Below are 27154 nucleotides of genomic sequence, written 5' to 3'. Positions count from 1 at the left end.
AGGCAGAGAGAGAGGGAGGGTGAAATAATGAGTAGACAGATAGATGTAATTCGATCTCTATCAAATGGTAAAATTAGTGTCGTTAGGTTAAACACACCCACACTCTCTTACCTCCTCCATAGGTGCAATGAGCAGGTGGTGAAGGGCTCGTAGGGGGGGTTTGGTGAGGGGGGCGGGTCTACAGAGTAGAGAGGAGGAGGTCTCTCTCACTGGAGACACTGTAGAACTGACCAGACTGGACAAACTCTGACCACTTCTGTAGAAATACAGAAATTGTGCTTGTGGTTTAACAACTGGTGCTGTCTACACCAGTAGATATTGCAAAGGAACATACAGAATGACACTCTCTCCATATAAAATATCAGACTTTATTTTAATTAAAATGTTGAAATATGGTGACATTTGAGTCAACATTGACTCTCTGCAGAACACACACCTGCTGAAGACGTTGTTTCTGGACACCTGACTGTGTAGGCAGTCAGTGGGGTCGCTGGCTGAGGTCAGTCGTTCCTCAAGCTGTTGTTCTAACAGATCACCTGCTTCATTCTCCGTCTCACTGCTGGCACACACACACACACAGTAAGGTGCTGCTGGCTGGGGCAACAGTACTGCTGGAGACTCATATCCCCCTCACTAGTTTTAAGTACCAGCTGTCAGAGCAGCTCACAGATCACTGCACCTGTATATAGCCCATCTGTAATATAGCCCATCCAACTACCTCATCCCCATACTGTATTTATTTATTTATCTTGCTCCTTTGCACCCCAGTATCTCTACTTGCACATTCATCTTCTGAACATCTACAGTCGTGGCCAAAAGTTTTGAGAATGACACAAATATTAATTTTCACAAAGTCTGCTGCTTCAGTGTCTTTAGATATTTTTGTCAGATGTTACTATGGAATACTGAAGTATAATTACAAGCATTTCTGTCACATCCTGACCAGCAGAGGGAGCAAGTGGATTAGTTTTGGTCAGGATGTGGCAGGGTTTTTGTGTGTGTGAATGGTTGTGTTGGTGATTAGGACTCCCAATTGAAGGCAGGTGTGTTGAGTTGCCTTTGATTGGGAGTCCTATATAGGAGTGTGTGTTTTTCTTTGGGGTTGTGGGTAATTGTTTCTGTTCAGTGTGTTATGCTGTCAGTACTGTTGAGCTGTCGGTATTTTCTTGTTTTGTAGTGTTCCAGTGATCTTTTTTTGAATTAAATGATGCTGAACACTAACTCTGCTGCATTTTGGTCCACTTCTTCTCTCCATGACGACAGTTGTGACAATTTCATAAGTGTCAAAGGCTTTTATTGACAATTACATGAAGTTGATGCAAAGAGTCAATATTTGCAGTGTTGACCCTTCTTTTTCAAGACCTCTGCAATCTGCCCTGGCATGCTGTCAATTAACTTCTGGGCCACATCCTGACTGATGGCAGCCCATTCTTGCATAATCAATTCTTGGAGTTGGTCAGAATTTGTGGGTTTTTGTTTGTCCACCCGCCTCTTGAGGATTGACCACAAGTTCTCAATGGGATTAAGGTCTGGGGAGTTTCTTGGCCATTGACCCAAAATATCAATATCAGTCTGTCCCTGATGTTTTTCCTGGAGAGAAGTGGCTTCTTTGCTGCCCTTCTTGACACAGGCCATCCTCCAAAAGTCTTCGCCTCACTGTGCGTGCAGATGCACTCACATCTGCCTGCTGCCATTCCTGAGCAAGCTCTGTACTGGTGGTGCCCCGATCCCGCAGCTGAATCAACTTTAGGAGACGGTCCTGGCGCTTGCTGGACTTTCTTGGGCGCCCTGAAGCCTTCTTCACAACAATTGAACCGCTCTCCTTGAAGTTCTTGATGATCCAATAAATGGTTGATTTAGGTGCAATCTTAATGGCAGCAATATCCTTGCCTGTGAAGCCCTTTTTGTGCAAAGCAATGATGATGGCACGTGTTTCCTTGCAGGTAACCATGATTGAAAGAGGATGAAAAATGATTCCAAGCACCACCCTCCTTTTGAAGCTTCCAGTCTGTTATTCGAACTCAATCAGCATGACAGAGTGATCTCCTGCCTTGTCCTCGTCAACACTCACACCTGTGTTAACGAGAGAATCACTGACATGATGTCAGCTGGTCCTTTTGTGGCAGGGCTGAAATGCAGTGGAAATGTTTTTGGGGGATTCAGTTCATTTGCATGGCAAAGAGGGACTTTGCAATTAATTGCAATTCATCTGATCACTCTTCATAACATTCTGGAGTATATGCAAATTGCCATCATACAAACTGAGGCAGCAGACTTTGTGAAAATTAATATTTGTGTCATTCTCAAAACTTTTGGCCACGACTGTACCATTCCAGTGTTTAATTGCTATATTGTAATTACTTTGCCACTATGGCCTATTTATTGCCTTACCTCCCTTATCTCACCTCATTTGCACACACTGTATGTAGACTTTTTCTACTGTATTATTGACTGTATGTTTGTTTATTCCATGTGTAACTCTGTGTTGTTGTTTGTGTGAAACTGCTTTGCTTTATCTTGGCCAGGTCGCAGTTGTAAATGAGAACTTGTTCTCAACTTGCCTACCTGGTTAAACAAAGGTAATAAACTGCAGTGGTTGTCAATGAGGACAGGAGAACAATGTGTGAGAGATAACATTTGCTGACACAACACATTACACAGTAGTAGACTGCAGTGCTGTATTAAACTATATTGCTCTCCGAGGTGTGATAGTCTCTCTCTACTTTATTAAAAGCACTTCACTGATGGATTACCAGTGTGTGAGAAAGAGAGAGGCTGCGAGCTCCCATTATTACATTTACATTTTAGTCATTTAGCAGACGCTCTTATCCAGAGCGACTTACAGTAGTGAATACATACATTTCATTTTCATTTCATGCATTATTTTTTTTTTTAAGTATTTTTTTTGTACTGGCCCCCCGTGGGAATCGAACCCACAACCCTGGCGTTGCACACACCATGCTGGCGTTGCAAACACCATGCTCTACCAACTGAGCCACAGGGAAGGGTGAAATATGTCACCTCTGAATATCCCATCCATTCTACAGAGATAGAGAGGGAGCGAGGGAGGGAGTCCCAAGCCAAGTGATAAAGAAAGCCTACAGTCTCTCAGTGAAGCACTAAACAATCTTTTAATAAAGCAGAGACCATAGCAAGTGCAAGACACACATACACACAAACACACACACCTGCTGTAGTAGTTGTGAACTCCCAGAGCCTCTCTAGCTGCAGTGATGTGCTGCTCCAGAGTCTGACAGCCACTAACTCCTCCCCCCTGGATCTCTGAGGCCTGCAGCTCGGCTCCTCCCTCACCCAGGTACACCTCATGGAACTTCACTATACCTGCACACAACACAACACAGGGTTAGGGATTAGAGGTGTGTGTGTACACGTGTAGATCTGTGTGTGTATGTACCTACCTGTGCCTGGTGCCAGTAGCCAGCTGTAGAGGTACCCTGCAGCCAGAGAGAAGTACAGAACCAGTGACTTCTGACTGTTGACCGTATCCAGGATGTGTTCTACGGTTACCGGGGAGTAAGGGTCAGGAGTCGGGGTATAAGGGTCAGAGGTCAGTGGTTGGTGACCTTGCTGTCGCTCCACCAGGAGGTCAGCGAAGGCCCGGGTCCGACCCCGCTCTGCCACTGCTAGGGCCTCGTCATAATGACCTGGGGAGGAGAGGAGAGAGGGATGAACAGAGGGATGAGAAGAGAAAGTGAACAAGTAGAGAAAGTGTGAAAGAAAGAGAGATACATAGAGAAAGGGAAGGAGATGGATAACAAGAGAGATAGAACAGGAAGAAAAGTGTTACCCAGGCTGACGAGGACCCTCTGCAGAGCCTGGTATGATGATGTCTGCAGGTCGAACAGAGACAGTCTGTAGTCTGAGCTGAGCTGGGCCTCGTGGCGAATCGACTCAAACAACGCAGACGCTCGGTACAGCTGGAGAGAGAGAAAGAGAATACACAACTACATCCCACACGCATTCACGCCTGAATACATACCCATGCCGCACCCCTATCACGATATACACTCAATTAGTTATTATAAATCTCTAGAATCAGAGACTGCAGTTCCATAGTCCACCAGCATGTGACAGCAGGACTGAAGAGCAGCAGGACTGAAGAGCAGCTACATTCTGAAACTATGTGGATACCTGGTGCTGGGCCTCTTCCAGGTTGCTGCTGGCCCACAGTGACAGGCCCAGACGATGACGGATCTTAGCCTCCTCCTCTCTCCTCCCACACTGCTCCGCTAGACGCAGACCTGAGAGAGAGAAGAAGAGAGAGAGAGAGAGAGAGGGAGTCTCAAAACATCATCAAATCACCATGTCTTCATTCTCTCTCTCTCTCTCTCTCTCTCTCTCTCTCTCTCTCTCTCTCTCCTCTCACCTTCTTGCAGGTACATGACAGCCTGTGTGTAGTTCTGTAGCGCATGGTGTGTCCTCCCCAGGCTGCCGTACGCCAGTGTCTTGGCTGTGAGGTCATTATTCTGCGCCGCCACACTCAGGTGCTGCTCCTGATGACATCACAAGAGACAGAAAGGTCAAGTCCCAAATCGTCTACCTGTCAGAACACGACCATAGTGTGTGTGTGTGTGTGTGTGTGTGTGTTTGTGATATTGTGTGTGTGTTTACCTGACAGAACATGACCATAGTGTGTGTTTGTGATATTGTGTGTGTGTTTACCTGACAGAACATGACCATAGTGTGTGTGTGTGTGATAGTGTAATAGTGTGATAGTGTGTGTGATAGTGTGTGTGATAGTGTGTGTGTGATAGTGTGTGTGATAGTGTGTGTGTGATAGTGTGTGTGATAGTGTGATAGTAGGATAGAACACGACCATAGTGTGTGTGTGTGTGTGTGTGTGTGTGTGTGTGTGTGTGATAGTGTAATAGTGTGATAGTGTGTGTGTGATAGTGTATGTGATAGTGTGATAGTAGGATAGTGTGTGTGATAGTGTGATAGTAGGATAGTGTGTGTGATAGTGTGATAGTGTGTGTGATAGTGTGATAGTGTGTGTGATAGTGTGATAGTAGGATAGTGTGTGTGATAGTGTAATAGTGTGATAGTGTGATAGTAGGATAGTGTATGTGATAGTGTGATAGTAGGATAGTGTGTGTGTGATAGTGTGATAGTAGGATAGTGTATGTGATAGTGTGATAGTAGGATAGTGTGTGTGTGATAGTGTGATAGTAGGATAGTGTGTGTGATAGTGTGATAGTAGGATAGTGTGTGTGATAGTGTGTGTTTACCTGACAGAACATGACCATAGTGTGTGTGTGTGTGTGTGTGATAGTGTAATAGTGTGATAGTGTGTGTGTGATAGTGTATGTGATAGTGTGATAGTAGGATAGTGTATGTGATAGTGTGATAGTAGGATAGTGTGTGTGATAGTGTGATAGTGTGTGTGATAGTGTGATAGTGTGTGTGATAGTAGGATAGTGTGTGTGATAGTGTGATAGTGTGTGTGATAGTGTGATAGTGTGTGTGATAGTGTGATAGTGTGTGGGATAGTAGGATAGTGTGTGTGATAGTGTGATAGTGTGTGTGGTAGTGTATGTGATAGTGTGATAGTAGGATAGTGTATGTGATAGTGTGATAGTAGGATAGTGTGTGTGATAGTGTGATAGTGTGTGTGATAGTGTGTGTGATAGTGTGATAGTAGGATAGTGTGTGTGATAGTGTGATAGTGTGTGTGATAGTAGGATAGTGTGTGTGATAGTGTGATAGTGTGTGTGGTAGTGTGTGTGATAGTGTGATAGTGTGTGTGTGATAGTGAATGTGATAGTGTGATAGTAGGATAGTGTGTGTGTGATAGTGTGATAGTGTGTGTTTACCTGACAGAACATGACCATAGTGTGATAGTGTGTGTGATAGTGTGTGTGATAGTGTGTGTGATAGTGTGTGTGATAGTGTGTGAGATAGTGTGTGTGATAGTGTGTGTGATAGTGTGATAGTGTGTGTGATAGTGTGACAGTGTGTGTGATAGTGTGACAGTGTGTGTGATAGTGTGACAGTGTGTGTGATAGTGTGATAGTGTGTGTGATAGTGTGTGTGATAGTGTGTGATAGTGTGATAGTGTGTGTGATAGTGTGACAGTGTGTGTGATAGTGTGATAGTGTGTGTGATAGTGTGTGTGATAGTGTGTGTGATAGTGTGTGTGATAGTGTGATAGTGTGTGTGATAGTGTGTGTGATAGTGTGATAGTGTGTGTGATAGTGTGATAGTGTGTGTGATAGTGTGATAGTCACCCCTCCTTCCCTGCTACTTAGTCAACAACTGCTAGCTAGCTAGCCAACTTCTACCGACTAGCAGCACTGTAGAAACTAATACATTACAACGGAACGATTTGATTAGTGTAGTGTTAGCTAGCTACATAGTTGTCTTTGCTGTCTTTGTATCTAAGATAATTGTGTAGTTTAGAGTAATTACCGAGGTTAGCTAGCCAGCTATTTTCGTCCGCTGCGCCGCGCCACCGTTCTCCTACTTAGTCAACACTGCTAGCTAGCTAGCCTACTTTTACCAACTAGCAGCACTGTAGAAACTAATACATTACAACGGAACGATTTGATTAGTGTAGTGTTAGCTAGCTACATAGTTGTCTTTGCTGTCTTTGTATCTAAGATAATTGTGTAGTTTAGAGTAATTATCGAGGTTAGCTAGCCAGGTTAGCTAGTGTTAGCTAGCTACATAGTTGCCTTTGTATCATGATAAGGTGTAGCACTGAAACTATCGAGGTTACTTAGCCAGCTACACTTTCAAACAAAGTCAACAACGCAGCCACTGCTAGCTAGCCTACTTTACCAGCCAGCAGTACTGTATCATTTTAGTCATTTTAGTCAATAAGTTGTCTTTGTCATAGTTTGTCATAGTTGTCTTTGTCATAGTTTGTCATAGTTGTCTTTGTCATAGTTTGTCATAATCTTCTCCTTTCCCCCTTCTGAAACCAGGTGGCGAATCGCATCTCTGCATGTCTGGCAGACATATCAGTGTGGATGACGGATCACCACGGAGCTGCTCTTCCTCCCAGGGAAGGACTGCCCGTTCCATGATCTCGCCATCACGGTTGACAACTCCATTGTGTCCTCCTTCCAGAGTGCTAAGAACCTTGGCGTGACCCTGGACAACACCCTGTCGTTCTCCACTAACATCAAGGCGGTGACCCGATCCTGTAGGTTCATGCTCTACAACATTCGCAGAGTACGACCCTGCCTCACACAGGAAGCGGCGCAGGTCCTAATCCAGGCATTTGTCATCTCCCGTCTGGATTACTGCAACTCGCTGTTGGCTGGGCTCCCTGCCTGTGCCATTAAACCCCTACAACTCATCCAGAACGCCGCAGCCCGTCTGGTGTTCAACCTTCCCAAGTTCTCTCACGTCACCCCGCTCCTCCGCTCTCTCCACTGGCTTCCAGTTGAAGCTCGCATCCGCTACAAGTCCATGCTGCTTGCCTACGGAGCTGTGAGGGGAACGGCACCTCCGTACCTTCAGGCTCTGATCAGGCCCTACACCCAAACAAGGGCACTGTTTCATCCACCTCTGGCCTGCTCGCCTCACTACCTCTGAGGAAGCACAGTTCCCGCTCAGCCCAGTCAAAACTGTTCGCTGCTCTGGCACCCCAATGGTGGAACAAGCTCCCTCACAACGCCAGGACAGCGGAGTCAATCACCACCTTCCGGAGACACCTGAAACCCCACCTCTTTAAGGAATACCTAGGATAGGATAAAGTAATCCTTCTAACCCCCCCCCTTAAAAGATTTAGATGCACTATTGTAAAGTGGTTGTTCCACTGGATATCATAAGGTGAATGCACCAATTTGTAAGTCGCTCTGGATAAGAGCGTCTGCTAAATGACTTAAATGTAAATGTAAATGTATGTGTGTGATAGTGTGTGTTTACCTGACAGTCCACGGCCCTTTCGTAGTTTCCCAGCGCCTCATAGGTCAGTCCCATGTTCCCGTAGGCCATCCCCTGACTCCTCCCACTTCCAGTCTCCTCCGCAATCTCTAATGCGCTCTGGTGCCACTAGAGAGAGAGAGAGAGAGAGAGAGAGAGAGAGAGATTGATGGACACAGACAGGCAGACAGTAGAACACTGCATGGGGAATATAACAGCACCATGATAAGAACAGCACCAACCTGCAGAGCTGCCTCGTTCTCTCCCATCAGCTGGTACACTGCACCCAGCGCCGCGCTCGCGTCGCCCTCTAGTGCTCGGTCCTGGGAGGAACAGATTTAGAATAAATAGTTATAGCATATAGATTAATAAAATATATACAGGTAACTGCCAAAGGTTAGTCACCCCTCCTTCCCTGCCTGTCATTCATTCATTCAAGGTAGAAGTCTTACCCCTGAGGTGCAGGCGATGTGGAGCTGATGCTCCAGGCAGGACAGGGCTTGCTCATAATTTCCCAGCTGGCTATGTAGGTCTCCCAGCTCTCCATAGGCCTGGGCCTTCCCCCCTCCTCCACCTCCTCCTCCCTCGCCGCCTCCTGATCCGCCCAGCTCATGGGCCACCACCAGTCTCTTCTCAAAACACACCAACGCCTGCTGGAGACTACCTAGAGATCTGAGAGGAGTTGTTTTTGTTTACCCCCATTTCCCTCTTCAGAGTTGCTAATGTAGACCTGCTGCTTGCTGCATATGAGTCACTATTGCCTTCAGAACAAGCCCTACCAATTATTTATATAAATGCATTTCATGAGTCACAACATAAAACACTCAGCTCTGAAAATCCAAACATCAAAAGGCATCTAGTTTCCCAGAGAGAGATAAATGAACAACTTAAGAAGGCAAACAAGAAAACAAATTGGGCAATAACTTCAGGACATGTTCATTTGGCTAGTATGAGATATAATACATGTGATATCCTTGGGGGAGGAAATGTAAAAGAAGCTGTGTCTGCAAACTAACACTGAGCTGTGACTTTTTCTGTCTAACTACTGTACATGACTTGTCCTATCATCCCTCAGTCATTCCCTCACCAGGGACCAGCAGAGAAGCAGAGAGAGGAGGGTGAGCGAGAGAGATATAAAGACAGAGATATAAAGTTAGAGGAGGGTGAGAGAGAGAGAAAGAGGAAAATATTGAGAGAGAGGGAGGGGGGGTAAAAGAGAGACAGAGAGATAAAGAGACAGACAGAGAGATAACGAGGCATACAGAGAGATAAAGAGACAGACAGAGAGATAAAGAGACAGACAGAGAGATAAAGAGAGAGACAGAGAGATAACGAGGCATACAGAGAGATAAAGAGACAGACAGAGAGATAAAGAGACAGACAGAGAGATAAAGAGAGAGACAGAGAGATAACGAGGCATACAGAGAGATAACGAGGCATACAGAGAGATAAAGAGACAGACAGAGAGATAAAGAGACAGACAGAGAGATAAAGAGACAGACAGAGAGATAAAGAGACAGACAGAGAGATAAAGAGACAGACAGAGAGATAAAGAGAGAGACAGACAGATAACGAGGCATACAGAGAGATAACGAGGCATACAGAGAGATAAAGAAACAGACAGAGAGATAAAGAGACAGACAGAGAGATAAAGAGACAGACAGAGAGATAAAGAGACAGACAGAGAGATAACAAGGCATACAGAGAGATAAAGAGACAGACAGAGAGATAAAGAGACAGACAGAGAGATAACGAGGCATACAGAGAGATAAAGAGACAGACAGAGAGATAAAGAGACAGACAGAGAGATAACAAGGCATACAGAGAGATAAAGAGACAGACAGAGAGATAAAGAGACAGACAGAGAGATAACGAGGCATACAGAGAGATAAAGAGACAGACAGAGAGATAAAGAGACAGACAGAGAGATAAAGAGACAGACAGAGAGATAAAGAGATAGACAGAGAGATAAAGAGACAGACAGAGAGATAAAGAGACAGACAGAGAGATTGTCTCAGCCCTTACCTGTGTGCGTTGCCCAGTCCCCTGTAGGCTCTCTCCTGGTCCTGAACATGGTTGAGACTCTGAGCCACGGTTAGAAACATCTCACTGTACTTTATAGTTTCCTCAAAGTCTCCCAGAGAGTCATAACAGTCTGCTAGGTTCCCGTAGGCCCTGCCTCTGTCCAGCACACACTCAGCCCCACTCAGCTGCTCCAGCATGGCCAACTGCTGCTCAAAATACCCAATGGCCTCCTCCAGGACACCCATGTTCATCTTGGCGATTCCCATGTTGCCCTGGACCTGTGCCTCCACGCGGGCATCTCTGAGGCCCTGTGCCAGGGTGAGCTGGGCCTGGTAGCACTGGAAGGCTGTGGCGTAGTCCGTCAGGGCCATGTGGACGGCTGCCAGGCGGCCCAGAGCACCACACTGCCCCTGTTGGTCATCTAGAGCGGTGCGGGCAGACAGCTCCTGCTGGTGGAAGGACAGGGCCAGGTCGTACTGACGGAGGAGTCTGGGGGAGGGAAGAAGGGAGAAAATCACTATTACTTCTCAGTCAATATTATCTGAAAACATACTGGAAGTTTATAAATAAAATACAAATTTAAATCCTAACTGGATTAGGAGTCTACCTGTGGGCGGAGCCTAGCGCTGAGTATGCGTCGGCCTCCATTTTGTGGCCTTTGACCTCCTGAGCCAGGGTGAGCTGTTGCTGGTAGAACCTCACCGCCCCCGCCACGTCAACCCGACACACACACACATCCCCCAGGTTCCCCAGGGCACGGAACACAGCCTGGACACACACGCACATACACACAGTTTTAATGTAGAATCTCCCCATCCCAGTCTCCTCCAACACACATGCTGACCCCCTAACGACCCACCCTAACGACCCATTCCACCAATACCAGTTCTGCTAGTTACTATCTGCACCTGTGTGTTGTTGAGAGCCTGAGCCAGCGACAGCAGGTATCTCTGACAGTCCTCAGCCTTCTTGTATTCCCCCAGGGCTTTGTAGGCCAGACCCAGGTTACAGTAGGCTTTAGCCTGGGAGAGCTTATCCCCCAGGTCTTTAGCCAGGGCCAGGTCCTGTTCATAATACCTGTTAGGAGAAAGAAGAAAAGGTGTGCTTCCTTCCTCATTTCCTTTTCAAAGTCGACACCTTTCTGTATTTATTTGGAGAGGTCAGGACAATCTTTAAGAGCTATTATTATCCATACAGATGGATGGAGTGTGTCCTACCTGACGGCCTCGCTGTACTGTCCCAGGCAGTAGTGTGTGTAGGCCAGGTTGTGGCAGACCTTGCCCTCTTCCTCCAGGTCCTGTAGCTGAGGTGACAAGGTCAAGTACTGCTGGTAGTAGGGAACCGCCTGGACATACTCCCCTCTACAGCAGTGGAAGTTACCCAGGTTACCTACACACACACACACACACACACACACACACACACACACACACACACACACACACACACACACACACACACACACACACACACACACACTTTACCTTTAGGAATCAATAAAGTATATTTCAATTCTTCATTTGTTGGTTTGTCCCCCTGTCTGTGTTACCTGGTGCCCTGGTCGTGCTCTGTCTGTCTGTTATCTGGTGCCCTGGTCGTGCTCTGTCTGTCTGTTATCTGGTGCCCTGGTCGTGCTCTGTCTGTCTGTTACCTGGTGCCCTGGTCGTGCTCTGTCTGTCTGTTACCTAGTGCCCTGGTCGTGCTCTGTCTGTCTGTTATCTGGTGCCCTGGTCGTGCTCTGTCTGTCTGTTATCTAGTGCCCTGGTCGTGCTCTGTCTGTCTGTTATCTGGTGCCCTGGTCGTGCTCTGTCTGTCTGTTACCTGGTGCCCTGGCCGTGCTCTGTCTGTCTGTTATCTGGTGCCCTGGTCGTGCTCTGTCTGTCTGTTACCTGGTACCCTGGTCGTGCTCTGTCTGTCTGTTATCTGGTGCCCTGGTTGTGCTCTGTCTGTCTGTCACCTAGTGCCCTGGTCGTGCTCTGTCTGTCTGTTACCTGGTGCCCTGGTTGTGCTCTGTCTGTCTGTTACCTAGTGCCCTGGTCGTGCTCTGTCTGTCTGTTACCTAGTGCCCTGGTCGTGCTCTGTCTGTCTGTTACCTGGTGCCCTGGTCGTGCTCTGTCTGTCTGTTACCTGGTGCCCTGGTTGTGCTCTGTCTGTCTGTTACCTGGTGCCCTGGTCGTGCTCTGTCTGTCTGTTACTTGGTGCCCTGGTTGTGCTCTGTCTGTCTGTTATCTGGTGCCCTGGTCGTGCTCTGTCTGTCTGTTACCTAGTGCTCTGGTCGTGCTCTGTCTGTCTTTTACCTAGTGCCCTGGCTGTGCTCTGTGTGTCTGTTACCTAGTGCCCTGGTCGTGCTCTCTGTGTCTGTTACCTAGTGCCCTGGCTGTGCTCTGTGTGTCTGTTACATGGTGCCCTGGTTGTGCTCTGTCTGTCTGTTATCTGGTGCCCTGGTCGTGCTCTGTCTGTCTGTTACCTAGTGCCCTGGTCGTGCTCTGTCTGTCTGTTACCTAGTGCCCTGGTCGTGCTCTGTCTGTCTGTTACCTAGTGCCCTGGCTGTGCTCTGTGTGTCTCGTAGTTCGCGTGCGATGGTCAGGTGGTGCAGGTAGTGCTGGAGAGCCCGGTCGTGAGCGCCCAGAGCCTGATAGGCTACAGCCAGGTTACCATGGGTAGAGGCCTGGGAGGGCCGGTCATTCACCTGGGAGAGGAAAGAAAGGTCAATACCAGGTGTGTGTCTGCCTTCGGTGATATCTGGCGCCTATGATACCGTACAGCCTGGTCGTACATCCCCAGAGCTCTCTGTGTGTGTGTTCGTTCATGTGTATGTGTGTTCACGTGTGTATCCTCACCTCTAGTGATATGTGCAGTTCCTGCCGGTGGTAGCGCACAGCCTGGTCGTACATCCCCAGAGCGTTGTAGGCATTTCCCATGTTCCCATAGGCCCTGCCCTGAGCAGCATAGTCCCCCAGCTCCTGGACCAAACACAGGTGGGCATTGTGGAGCTTCAACGCTGCATCATACTCCCCCTTCATCTGATGGATTATACCTGAGAGAGAGGCAGTCCATTGGAGTGAAAGTGAGTGACGGCTAAGGCTTCATCTGATGGATTATACCTGAGAGAGGCAGTCCATTGGAGTGAAAGTGAGTGACGGCTAAGGCTTCATCTGATGGATTATACCTGAGAGAGGCAGTCCATTGGAGTGAAAGTGAGTGACGGCTAAGCAGAGATTAGAGATCAGACATGAGGATGACCAATTAGGATCACAGCCAACCGTCTGACACAGACACTGGGCACGTTCAGGAGGACAGAACGTCTAACAGTGAATCATGTTGGTTCATTTCTATCTGCAACGTTCAAAGCGTTTCACATCCCTGAATACACCCATGTCCGAGTGTGTGTGTGTGTGTGTGTGAGTATCAGAGCTAGAGTATCTGCATCAAACAGGATAAGAGTGAGGGAGGATTGAAAGAGGGATCAAAGGTGGAGGAGAGACACATAGGGAAGAGAGAGAGAGGTAGGGGGTGTCGAGACAGCAGATGGATCATTAATACATGGCCCTGATGTCTCTCCGTCTGATCCAGTATATGTGTGTGTGTGTGTGTGTGTGTGTGTGTGTGTGTGTGTGTGTGTGTGTGTGTGTGTGTGTGTGTGTGTGTGTGTGTGTGTGTGTGTGTGTGTGTGTGTGTGTGTGTGTGTGTGTAGGCTAGAGGGTCAGGTCAAAATGGAATGGAGCATGAGATGGGCTAAGCTAGCTTGGCATTCTGAGTGGAGAAACTGTGTTTCCATTTGCAACTTTCTTTCATCCTGAACACAGCCCTGATGTAACAAGAGGCAAAGTGCCTATCAGGTTGTATAAGGAAGGGTACCATAACATTTTCAATGCCTTTCTAATGTACAAAAACATGTCTGTCAATAATATATCAATGGTTTGTTACTTATACCAAAATCTTTATTTGAAAGAATTTCCTGCCAGGAACATTTGACATTGAAAGCTTGAATGATCTATCAATGTTGGTCAAACCAATGGCACTGCAGTAATTCTCTTTTAACAGAGTAGATTCTGATCTGCAGCTCAACAGAGTTGTGAAAGAAATTAAAACGTTCAAAATTAGCAAATACAATTACAGAATTTGCAAAAACACTCAAATTCCTCTTCTATCCGTGTCTCTGTTTGCTGGGTCTGCACCCCGATGCGATACACCATTTATCCCTGGTGTATTTGGTCTTGTTTCGAAGACAGCCATTTTATCCCCAGTGTATTTGGTCTTGTCGAAGACAGCCATTTTCTCCCCGGTGCATTTGGTCTTGTCGAAGACAGCCATTTTATCCCTAGTGTATTTGGTCTTGTCGAAGACAGCCATTTTATCCCCGGTGTATTTGGTCTTGTCGAAGACAGCCATTTTATCCCCAGTGTATTTGGTCTTGTCGAAGACAGCCATTTTATCCCTAGTGTATTTGGTCTTGTCGAAGACAGCCATTTTATCCCCGGTGTATTTGGTCTTGTCGAAGACAGCCATTTTATCCCCGGTGTATTTGGTCTTGTCGAAGACAGCCATTTTATCCCCGGTGTATTTGGTCTTGTCGAAGACAGCCATTTTATCCCTGGTGTATTTGGTCTTGTCGAAGACAGGCATTTTATCCCCGGTGTATTTGGTCTTGTCGAAGACAGCCATTTTATCCCCGGTGTATTTGGTCTTGTCGAAGACAGCCATTTTCTCCCCGGTGTATTTGGTCTTGTCGAAGACAGCCATTTTATCCCCGGTGTATTTGGTCTTGTCGAAGACAGCCATTTTATCCCCGGTGTATTTGGTCTTGTCGAAGACAGCCATTTTCTCCCCGGTGTATTTGGTCTTGTCGAAGACAGCCATTTTATCCCTAGTGTATTTGGTCTTGTCGAAGACAGCCATTTTCTCCCCGGTGTATTTGGTCTTGTCGAAGACAGCCATTTTCTCCCCGGTGTATTTGGTCTTGTCGAAGACAGCCATTTTCTCCCCGGTGTATTTGGTCTTGTCGAAGACAGCCATTTTATCCCCAGTGTATTTGGTCTTGTCGAAGACAGCCATTTTATCCCCGGTGTATTTGGTCTTGTCGAAGACAGCCATTTTATCCCCGGTGTATTTGGTCTTGTCGAAGACAGCCATTTTATCCCCGGTGTATTTGGTCTTGTCGAAGACAGCCATTTTATCCCCGGTGTATTTGGTCTTGTCGAAGACAGCCATTTTATCCCTGGTGTATTTGGTCTTGTCGAAGACAGGCATTTTATCCCCGGTGTATTTGGTCTTGTCGAAGACAGCCATTTTATCCCCGGTGTATTTGGTCTTGTCGAAGACAGCCATTTTCTCCCCGGTGTATTTGGTCTTGTCGAAGACAGCCATTTTATCCCCGGTGTATTTGGTCTTGTCGAAGACAGCCATTTTATCCCCGGTGTATTTGGTCTTGTCGAAGACAGCCATTTTCTCCCCGGTGTATTTGGTCTTGTCGAAGACAGCCATTTTATCCCTAGTGTATTTGGTCTTGTCGAAGACAGCCATTTTCTCCCCGGTGTATTTGGTCTTGTCGAAGACAGCCATTTTCTCCCCGGTGTATTTGGTCTTGTCGAAGACAGCCATTTTCTCCCCGGTGTATTTGGTCTTGTCGAAGACAGCCATTTTATCCCCAGTGTATTTGGTCTTGTCGAAGACAGCCATTTTATCCCCGGTGTATTTGGTCTTGTCGAAGACAGCCATTTTATCCCTGGTGTATTTGGTCTTGTCGAAGACAGCCATTTTCTCCCCGGTGTATTTGGTCTTGTCGAAGACAGCCATTTTCTCCCCGGTGTATTTGGTCTTGTCAAAGACAGCCATTTTATCCTGTAGGGCCTTCAGTGGAGTCCTGTGCTCCTGCCTCCATTGGGTAGCAGCCTTCTCCACAGAAACTGTGGGCTGTATGCTCAGGCACACACTCCACACACACACACTCAAGGCAGAAGAGGCTAAGTGTGTAGGCCCTTGGAGTGCGTTTGGGGTGTTGGAGCCTGTGGCCTCCAGGCAGATCCTGCAGAAGCTGTGGCTGCAGTGGAGGTTGACGGAGTCTGTAAAGTTCTCACAGCAGATGGGACATGACAGGTCATCCTCCTCCAGGGGGATGAGACAGGCTGTCATCCTCTCTAGACAACTGGAGAGAAAACGTGTTTTTTATTTAGCTAATTGAGAAAGAGCCAGTGCTTGTGTTGTGTGCTGTACAAGTGTGTTAAAAAGGGAGAGACCGTCTATAAGAGGATACATATTAAAACATACCTGACTCACACATGAAATAGCTTACACACAATGCTGCCCTAATTTTGCACTACAACCCTAATCACAGAGTTAAGTTTGTTAAGTAGACCAATAGTAACACACTTCCTTTTTATTTATTAAATGACGTTTTACAATGTTTTCAATGAGCTAGCTAGGTGCTAAGGACAACAACAAGTTAGATAGCTAATGAACTCAACTCAGCTCAAGAGTGAGCAGTCTGGGACAGTGCGAGCCAAAAACACATTGGGCTTTTTATTGATGAGCTGTCTAGCTAACTACAAACAAATAAACCTGAGAGAAGCACAACAACAATTTGTAAAACAACTTGCCTTGTGTGGTATTTTGGATGCGGTAGCTCCCAAAAACCAGATGAAGCTGCAGGTGATGATCTCAACTTGTTCACTGAGTGACATGAGCCTGGACGTGTGGGTGTTCAGGGCAGGAGACTGAACTGGGACATGTTCAGTACACAAACGTTACGTTGCAGATAGAAATGCCATGAATAGAGCTGACATGATTCCTTTTTCTTATTTATATAGATATGCTTATTCTACATGCCAGAGAGACATGTTTGTTCTACACATAGCCACAGGAAGTAGGAGTGCTGGAGGTGTTGCAGCACATCCTGGTAAATTGAAATTAAATTGGCAAAATTATATAATTCATCCTGTCTGTACATAAATAAATAAAATAATAAAAAAATACTACACCAGACAGTATGGAAGTTCAATAGCGTATTTTTGTAAATAGCTGTGGATGGTTTTTAATCATAAGCACCGTCCATAGCCTAGGCTTTCACCTCGATCACACCGACAGCAACTTTGCATTGTGGTACACCAGAAATACATTTATTTCCAATGGAACGCTGCGTTTGCCTTGCAGCATTGCGTTGCAGAGGCAGTTGCAGTGTGTTCTGTTGTGCATACGTTGGAACATATGCATCAAATTATATGTGTAGACATGACAGATATAGGACAAAAAGGTGAATGTTGAACTTTTTTTGCACACATATCTAGTATACATTTTGGGTTACATAATGAAAAAAGTTTGACTGCAGAATTTATTACACAGTATTGATGCAAACACACTGTCGGTCTGATTGAAGCATTAAGCTTTGTGCACACCAACTGTGTCAAACTGTATGCGTTCCAGCGGCAATCAGCACCGCTTGGAAATTTGTAAATCAAACTGTTGAAAAGACTGTAATCTGTTTGTAGTTAGGCTACCAAAATCCTTTTCCAATATTGAGTGACCAGCAGAGAGCATCTGCCATGCCGTTAAATGCACATATTCCCGGAATACCATCCTTCTCTTACTTTACTATTGGGTGAGTCTACTATTGGGTGAGTCTACTATTGGGTGAGTCTACTATTGGGTGAGTCTACTATTGGGTGAGTCTACTATTGGATGAGTCTACTATTGGGTGAGTCTACTATTGGGTGAGTCTACTATTGGGTGAGTCAAGTTTTGTAGGACTATAATTTCCTCCACCAGGATAGATGGACTTCATATTGTACAATCTGTGTCTCCCCTCTTTCTGTAGGTCTAGATTGTATCATTTTTTATTGATCTCAGTTCATTTCAGTCATTTGTCTGATGTAGAATTGCATGAACGTTTACCCCTGGCGCGGATCTCAGATCTCAGCGCTTTGTCCAGAACGGTATTTTTTACAAAGTCATGAGCTAAAATTAGACTACATTTACTACTGTTAGGCCAACCGAATCTATTCCTAGACTACTCATCACATTAGGAACTGTATCTCACTGTTAGGCCTACCGAATCTATTCCTAGACCTAGACTACTCATCACATTAGGAACTGTATCTTACTGTTAGGCCTACCGAATCTATTCCTAGACCTAGACTACTCATCACATTAGGAACTGTATCTCACTGTTAGGCCTACCGAATCTATTCCTAGACCTAGACTACTCATCACATTAGGAACTGTATCTTACTGTTAGGCCTACTGAATCTATTCCTATTCCTAGACTACTCATCACATTAGGAACTGTATCTTACTGTTAGGCCTACCGAATCTATTCCTAGACCTAGACTACTCATCACATTAGGAACTGTATCTTACTGTTAGGTCTACCGAATCTATTCCTAGACCTAGACTACTCATCACATTAGGAACTGTATCTTACTGTTAGGCCTACCGAATCTATTCCTAGACCTAGACTACTCATCACATTAGGAACTGTATCTTACTGTTAGTCCTACCGAATCTATTCCTAGACTACTCATCACATTAGGAACTGTATCTCACTGTTAGGCCTACCGAATCTATTCCTATTCCTAGGCTACTCATCACATTAGGAACTGTATCTTACTGTTAGTCCTACCGAATCTATTCCTAGACCTAGGCTACTCATCACATTAGGAACTGTATCTCACTGTTAGGCCTACCGAATCTATTCCTAGACCTAGACTACTCATCACATTAGGAACTGTATCTCACTGTTAGGCCTACCGAATCTATTCCTAGACCTAGACTACTCATCACATTAGGAACTGTATCTTACTGTTAGGTCTACCGAATCTATTCCTAGACCTAGACTACTCATCACATTAGGAACTGTATCTTACTGTTAAGCCTACCGAATCTATTCCTAGACCTAGACTACTCATCACATTAGGAACTGTATCTTACTGTTAGGCCTACCGAATCTATTCCTAGACCTAGACTACTCATCACATTAGGAACTGTATCTCACTGTTAGGCCTACCGAATCTATTCCTAGACCTAGACTACTCATCACATTAGGAACTGTATCTTACTGTTAGGCCTACCGAATCTATTCCTAGACTACTCATCACATTAGGAACTGTATCTCACTGTTAGTCCTACCGAATCTATTCCTAGACTACTCATCACATTAGGAACTGTATCTTACTGTTAGGCCTACCGAATCTATTCCTATTCCTAGACTACTCATCACATTAGGAACTGTATCTTACTGTTAGGCCTACCGAATCTATTCCTAGACTACTCATCACATTAGGAACTGTATCTTACTGTTAGGCCTACCGAATCTATTCCTAGACTACTCATCACATTAGGAACTGTATCTTACTGTTAGTCTGCAAATGCAATGATAGATGCATGGAGTGCTTTTTATTAGAATAATACATTTGTAGAGTGCATTTTCCACGCTCAATGTGCATAAGGTAGTAAACTAAAACATTACAAAAAGTTTCCCATTAGCATCCCCTATTCAAAACATCTGGCCATGGTTCTACATAATTCTATCTGAAAGTTGGCCAACGTTGTGTCCTAAACTTTATCTAGTCTGTGTCTGTGTGTGTGTGAGAGAGTGAGAGCCTGATTCAGTAAGCGTGAAATGTGATCCCTGTAACCCCATAACCCACTGACAGTGTATGTTTTCTCCACTACCAAGGACAGAACCTCCCACTGAGCTCTATGGACTGACTGGAACTGGCCTGCCTGAAAACCAACAGCTAAAACACTGACACTCTTGGAATAGAGGACTATGCTATCATTGAAGAGGTATGTGGATGATGATGATGATGGTGTATGTAGCGCAAGTAAGCGTTTTCAGGTGTGTGTGTGTGTTCATGTATGTATGTATGTATGTATTAGGAAAAGGAGAGCTGCCCCATCAGGGGTGCAGAGATAAGAGGATTACAGAGGAACCTGCAGAGTCTGCAGGAATACTAGTGCACATTAACCCCCCGGGGTCAGGCATCCTCCCAGAACACACACGCACGCACGCACGCACGCACGCACACACACACACACACACACACACACACACACACACACACACACACACACACACCACACACACACACACACACACACACACACACACACACGACGGTGCCAGGGGGCATGTTAGTGGTATGGCGATAAGGCTTTGGCATTCCCCAGCAGCAGCTCTGAGATAGCCAGCAGTTAACGGATTAGAAGTAATGTAATATTACAAGAGATCCTATAACAGTCTGTTTGGCTGAGGCAGCACTGGAAGCTTATAGGGAGAGTCGCTACCCCTATTCTACACACTGGGATGTGAGTGTATAACAGTCAGTGTGTTTGTGTGTGTCTATACTTTGTGCTGATACGGTCCTAGGTTATCTAGGTGTTGGGCAAGCCTTCAGACATGACCAACTCCCCAACCAGCTTCAGCCTGCTAACATGGTAATGTTGGTAATGAAGCTTTAAATGGCCCAGTCACAAACCACTAAGGAGTTCTCTAGACTCCTTCAGCCAATGACCTACATGAGCTGTTAATGAACTGTCAGATAGATTCCATAAAATATCACTTTAAAACTGATAACACTTATCTTTTTTTATGGATTGAACCTTTATTTAACTAGGCAAGTCAGTTAAGAACAAATTCTTATTTACAACGACGGCCTACACCAGCCAAACCCATGCGACGCTGGGCCAATTGTGCTCCGCCCTATGGGACTCCCAACCACGGCCCATTGTGATACAGCCTGGAATCGAACCAGGGTGTCTGTAGTGACGCCTCTAGCACTGAGATGCAGCGCCTTAGACCGCTGCAGCACTCGGGAGCAATCATTAAGGTGTACTTTGAAACGATTTAAAACGATTTAAGTCATTTATAAACTGTTCCTTATTAGTTTAAAGATTTTATATAAACAGTTATAACACATGGTCAAATTATGTGATGTATTTTTTTTTTAGAAAGAGAGGGAGAGACTAAGAAAAATAGATCTCTACAGCAGTCCTGCACATGCATAGAGTAAAACACACACACACACACACACACACACACACACACACACACACACACACACACACACAGGTAGGTTATTGTCCACTCAGCAGTGGGGTAAGATTCAGTTGGTCTCAGATTTCGCCATGGTCGCAGAACCCGAAACCTTGTTAATAAAACATCAATGTTGATTGGCCAGAGAGGCGCTAGTGGAGTCATGTGATAGGACACAGCTCTGGGTAATTGGACAAACCCCTTCAACAAAACAATGCTGCATCATAGAATGTAGATATTAAACAAAGGACATATGTTTATAGTGCCCAGGAGCATCTGTAAAAAGGCCTGTACTGTTGTCCTTCATTCTATAGCCCTGGCCTCTTGATCTCTCCTTAATGCTGCTGGTCGATGTGGCATTGAACTGGTCAGGCCATTGGGGGACAGCTCTTTTATCTGTGATGGTATCCAATTCACAACCTTCTGGTCCCAAGGGGGAAACACAGAGAAGATAAATATCTGAGAGAGAGAGAGAGAGAGAGAGAGAGAGAGAGAGGGAGAGGGAGAGGGAGAGGGAGAGGGAGAGGGAGAGGGAGAGGGGGAGAGAGAGAGAGAGAGAGAGAGAGAGAGAGAGAGGAGAGAGAGAGAGAGAGAGAGAGAGAGAGAGAGAGAGAGAGAGAGAGAGAGAGTGGGGGTGTAGGATGCTGTCATCATGTTTTACCCAGGTTGGATGAAGCTCGTCCCTTTGCAGCTCTGTCCTGCAGCTCCTCTGCTATGTCCAGCTGCTGCTGGTGGTACTGGCCTGCCCTCTCCAAGTCCTGGAGAACATACAGGGAGTTATGCTGTGTGTGTGTGTGTGTGTGTGTGTGTGTGTGTGTGTGTGTGTCTACTACCTGCATGCAGCGAGCAGCGTGTCCCAGGCCGGCGTAAGCCCTCATTTGTATGGTCCGGTCCTCCAGCTCCTGAGCCAGCTGCAGCACCAGGGTGTGGTAGGACACAGCCTTGTCAAAGTCTCTCTGGCTGTGGTGGGCACTGCCCAGGTTACTGTACGCCCGCGCCTCCTCACGCCCATTACCTAGGGTCTACAGATCACATTAGATCACTTTAACGTTGATTTACTTCAGTGCTTTTAACACAGAACACTGAGAATAGATAGGATGGATAGAATAAATAGTAGGTGAAATGGAAGATTAAAAAAAAATGTAAATATGAAATTCAGTTCACTTCCTGAATTGACATAGAATTGACCCCAACCCTGGTGCATTCATACGTGTGTGTATGTAAACTCAGCAAAAAAAGAAACATCCTCTCACTGTCAACTGCATTTATTTTTGGCAAACTTAACATGTGCAAATATTTGTATGAACATAAGGTTCAACAACTGAGACATAAACTGAACAAGTTCCACAGACATGTGACTAACAGAAATGGAATAATATGTCCCTGAACAAAGGGGAGGGTCAAAATCAAAAGTAACAGTCAGTATCTGGTGTGGCCACCAGCTGCATTAAGTACTGCAGTGCATCTCCTCCTCATGGACTGCACCAGATTTGCCCGTTCTTGCTGTGAGATGTTACCCCACTCTTCCACCAAGGCACCTGCAAGTTCCCAGACATTTCTGTGGGGAATGGCCCTAGCCCTCCCCCTCCGATCCAACAGGTCCCAGACGTGCTCAATGCGATTGAGATCCGGGCTCTTCGCTGGCCATGGCAGAACACTGACATTCATGTCTTGCAGGAAATCCTGCACAGAACGAGCAGTATGGCTGGTGGCATTGTCATGCTGGAGGGTCATGTCAGGATGAGCCTGCAGGAAGGGTACCACATGAGGGAGGAGGATGTCTTCCCTGTAACGCACAGCGTTGTGATTGCCTGCAATGACAACAAGCTCAGTCCGATTATGCTGTAACACACCGCCCCAGACCATGATGGACCCTCCACCTCCAAATTGATCCCGCTCCAGAGTACAGGCATCGGTGGAACGCTCATTCCTTCGATGATAAACGCGAATCCGACCATCAACCCTGGTGAGACAAAACCGTGACTCGTCAGTGAAGAGCACTTTTTGCCAGTCCTGTCTGGTCCAGCGACGGTGGGTTTGTGCCCATAGGCAACGTTGTTGCCGGTGATGTCTGGTGAGGACCTGCCTTACAACAGGCCTACAAGCCCTCAGTCCAGCCCCTCAGCCTATTACGGACAGTCTGAGCACTGATGGAGGGATTGTGCGTTCGTGGTGTAACTCAGGCAGTTGTTGTTGCCATCCTGTACCTGTCCCGCAGGTGTGATGTTCGGATGTACCGATCCTGTGCAGGTGTTGTTACACGTGGTCTGCCACTTCGAGGACGATCAGCTGTCCATCCTGTCTCCCTGTAGCGCTGTCTTAGGAGTCTCACAGTATGGACATTGCAATTTATTGCCCTGGCCACATCTGCAGTCCTCATGCCTCCTTGCAGCATGCCTAAGGCACGTTCACGCAGATGAGCAGGGACCCTGGGCATCTTTCTTTTGGTGTTTTTCAGAGTCAGTAGAAAGGCCTCTTTAGTGTCCTAAGTTTTCATAACTGTAACCTTCATTGCCTACCGTCTGTAATCTGTCAGTGTCTTAACAACCGTTCCACAGGTGCATGTTTATTAATTGTTTATGGTTCATTGAACAAGCATGGGAAACAGTGTTTAAACCCTTTACAATGAAGATTTGTGAAGTTATTTGGATTTTTACGAATTATCTTTGAAAGACAGGGTCCTGAAAAAGGGATGTTTTTGCTGAGTTTATGTATGTATGTATGCATGCATGCGTGTATGCCTGCATGCATGCATGTATGTATGTATGTATGTATGTATGTATGTATGTATGTATGTATGTATGTATGTATGTATGTATGTATGTATGTATGTATGTATGTAATGTATGTATGTATGTATGTATGTATGTATGTATGTATGTATGTATGTATGTTCATTAGTTAAATACCTTGGCTATGTCCAGGTGTTGCTGGTGACACAACACAGCATTAGTGAAGTCTCCCAGTGCGGTGTAGACAGCTCCCATGTTGCCCAGCTGGCGAGCCTCTGACAGCGGGCACTGGGTCTGCCGTGCCAACAGCACACACTGTTTATGGCTGGCCAGGGCGTTAGGGTAGTCCGCTATCGCTGTGTACACATGGCCAAGGCTGCTCAGCGCACTGGACGCAGCCTAGAGACACACAAACTCTTGTAAGACTTTTCCTGTCAGCCCTGGGATTTGAACTGGCAACCCTCTTGTGACTGGCCTGCCTCTCTAACATTGAGGCTACTATCACCCCACATTAAGACGGCCACATGAGGCATTTTAGAAAGACACACACAATCTAAACAAAAGGAAAGCCAGTGGGAGAGATGAGGTTCAGTGTTCTCTGTAGAGTAATATGGATATGTGTGTTTGAACAGCCTCAGGCTGTGGACCTGTGGTGTTGACTGGAGAGAGGAGACGCAGTAATCCTCTCTCACTCACACCTCAATGTCCTCAGCTCTAAAGCTCTTAACACTCTCACACACACACACACGCTGCTTTCGCTACAATGGGCCTGTTTCAAGCACCCATTGGTCTTGGTGTCAGGTGCCTTGTCGATTTGACATCTAGAATGCCTTTAAAAGACTGCACACACACATTGTATAACATATTCAGAACACGCATAAACAAGGTTAACATACTGAAAGGCATGTTTTGTACAATATTAAACAAACAGTCGATATTCAAAAACCAGTCAGCCAACCAGTCAGCCAACCAGTCAGCCAGACAGCCAACCAGACAGCCAACCAGACAGCCAACCAGTCAGCCAACTAGACAGCCAGCCAACCAGACAGCCATCCAGCCAGCCAACCAGACAGCCAGCCAGCCAACCAGACAGCCAACCAGTCAGCCAGCCAGCCAACCAGTCAGCCAGCCAGCCAACCAGTCAGCCAACCAGTCAGCCAGCCAACCAGTCAGCCAGCCAGCCAGCCAGCCAGCCAACCAGTCAACCAGCCAGCCAGCCAGCCAACCAACCAGTCAGCCAGCCAACCAACCAGCCAGCCAACCAGTCAGCCAGCCAGCCAACCAGTCAGCCAGCCAGCCAGCCAACCAGTCAGCCAGCCAACCAGTCAGCCAGCCAACCAGTCAGCCAGCCAGCCAGCCAACCAGTCAGCCAGCCAGCCAGCCAGCCAGTCAGTCAGCCAGCCAACCAGTCAGCCAGCCAACCAGTCAGCCAGCCAGCCAACCAGCCAGCCAACCAGTCAGCCAGCCAGCCAGCCAGTCAGTCAGCCAGCCAACCAGTCAGCCAGCCAGCCAACCAGTCAGCCCAACCAGTCGGCCAGCCAGCCAACCAGTCAGCCAGCCAACCAGTCAGCCAGTCAGCCAGCCAGCCAGCCAGCCAGCCAACCAGTCAGCCAGCCATACACAACGACATGAGAACACACAGCACATGAAGAATACAGTACAACCATACAGCTGTGCTGACATTCACACACAGTCAGATCTGCAAGGTGTCACGTTAAACAAATAATGGAAATTCTTCCTTCACCATAACACAGAGACTTGATTGTCATTGTATTCCAGTCATAAACAGTGAGTGGGTGGTGTGGCTCAAGGGCAGACATTGTTACATTGTCACATTGCTCTGACTGAGAACAGCATGGCTCCTGAATAAAAGAAGGGGAAAGAGTAGAAGTATACAATGGAGCAACACACACACACACCACTAGGTACCTCTCTGTCCTTGAGTTTCATGGCGAGGACCAGCTGATGTCTGTGATTGGTTAAAGCCTCCCTGTAGTTGCCCTTGGAGAAGTAGGCGGACCCTAGGTTCCCGTGAGCCCGGCACTCGCCTGATTGGTCACCTGGGAAGACATGATGAGGTGGGTGTGGTCATAAGGCTGTTTAAGCTGGTGTTGATCGTAGTGTAGGTGGTTCAGTAAACTAAACTCACGATGAGTAATCTTGCTTGAGACCTGATGACTCGTGTTAGCTACCTTAGAAAATGCCTTGTCTTCCACTCAGTGTGTTACCACAGTCTTAAATCACATGTACAGCGGCATCTCTCTCTCTCTCTCCACCAATACCTAGTGTATGTATGTGTATGTGTCCAATAGTGTGTGTGTGTGGGCTGGTGTGTGTGTGTGTGCAGGCTGGTGTGTGTGTGTGTGTGTGGGCTGGTGTGTGTGTGTGTGTGTACCTAGAGTCTTGGCGACCTCCAGGTCTTGCTGCATGTATCCTGTGCTCTTCTCTGCGTTGCCTAGAGACCAGTAGGCTGAGCTGAGAGCAGAGAACACTGAACCTCGGAGCTTCAGAAAGAGGGAAGAAACTCAATGATCATCACACACACACACACACGCACACACACACACACACACACACACACACACACACACACACACACACACACACACACACACCACACACACACACACACACACACACACACACACACACACACACACACACACACACACACACACACACACACACACAGCCTTGCCTTCAGAGAGCATGTGCCGATCTTTAGCCCTGCCTCCAGGACCACAACCGAGGCTCCATGGTAACCAGCGGTCAGCAGCTCCTGACCAATCACACACACCACCACGAACGGACTCTTGTCCAGCTTCATCCTCTGCAGCTGCTGGTAGGTGGGTTCCAGAGAGTCTACGGGACACAAAACGTCAACAACAACACTTTGACTGAAAGTCAAAATAAAGTTGAATAAGCTTATAATGACCAAATACAACCACTGTAATAGTTATAGTGTGTGTGTGTGTGTGTGTGTGTGTGTGTGTGTGTGTGTGTGTGTGTGAGACACCCCAGATCAACACTGGAGAGAACTAATCATATGGAGGAAAGACACTGTGGAGGAGCTAATGATCAGCCTCAAGGTACATCTTTTATTTCTTCCATCACTCTCGCTATTCTCTCTTCCTCATTATCTTTCGTCTCTCTTTCTCCTGCCTTTCTTCTTTTACTTATTCCTCTTTTGTGAGAAACAAAAACGATAATTCTCACACCCTCATCTACCTCCATCTCTCTTTTCTTTCTGCCATCTCTCTGTCTTTTCTCCCTGGGGCTTTGACACGCCCACGTCTTATCCCCGGGGTTGTGGGTATATAAAGAAATGATGGATTGTGGGTAAAATAAGGGATGATGTCAAATAAAGGAATGATGATTCAGACTGATGGAACCTTCTCCAACTTATTTGGTTTATCTAGGAAAGGTTCCTAAACAGCCACGCTTTGTGTTTGTGTATTTTCACGAGAGAGTGAAG

The 27154-nt window shown here is 46.4% G+C and overlaps 1 protein-coding gene across 2 annotated transcripts; it reads right to left on the bottom strand.

Annotated features, from left to right (window-relative positions):
• Positions 1-111: 111 nt before the first annotated feature.
• On the bottom strand, positions 112-26541 carry LOC115188261 (tetratricopeptide repeat protein 28; the record flags this gene model as incomplete). Of its 2 annotated transcripts, none has more annotated exon segments than XM_029747108.1 (22): positions 112-256; positions 437-559; positions 3189-3342; positions 3420-3665; positions 3809-3938; positions 4153-4262; positions 4388-4514; positions 7897-8022; positions 8136-8216; positions 8346-8565; positions 9919-10407; positions 10526-10686; positions 10827-10995; positions 11136-11307; positions 12454-12607; positions 12759-12955; positions 21609-21705; positions 21781-21969; positions 23857-24078; positions 25609-25739; positions 26075-26183; positions 26378-26541. In XM_029747108.1, coding segments are annotated over 22 exon segments (3716 nt in total), but the record flags the coding sequence as incomplete, so codon positions are not given.
• Between the last annotated feature and the right edge of the window lie 613 nt (positions 26542-27154).

Source organism: Salmo trutta, unplaced genomic scaffold, assembly GCF_901001165.1.
Source record: "Salmo trutta unplaced genomic scaffold, fSalTru1.1, whole genome shotgun sequence".
Lineage (NCBI taxonomy): Eukaryota > Metazoa > Chordata > Actinopteri > Salmoniformes > Salmonidae > Salmo > Salmo trutta.
The sequence above is the reverse complement of the archived record's forward strand: the minus strand, read 5'-3'. Positions and strand labels throughout refer to the sequence as shown.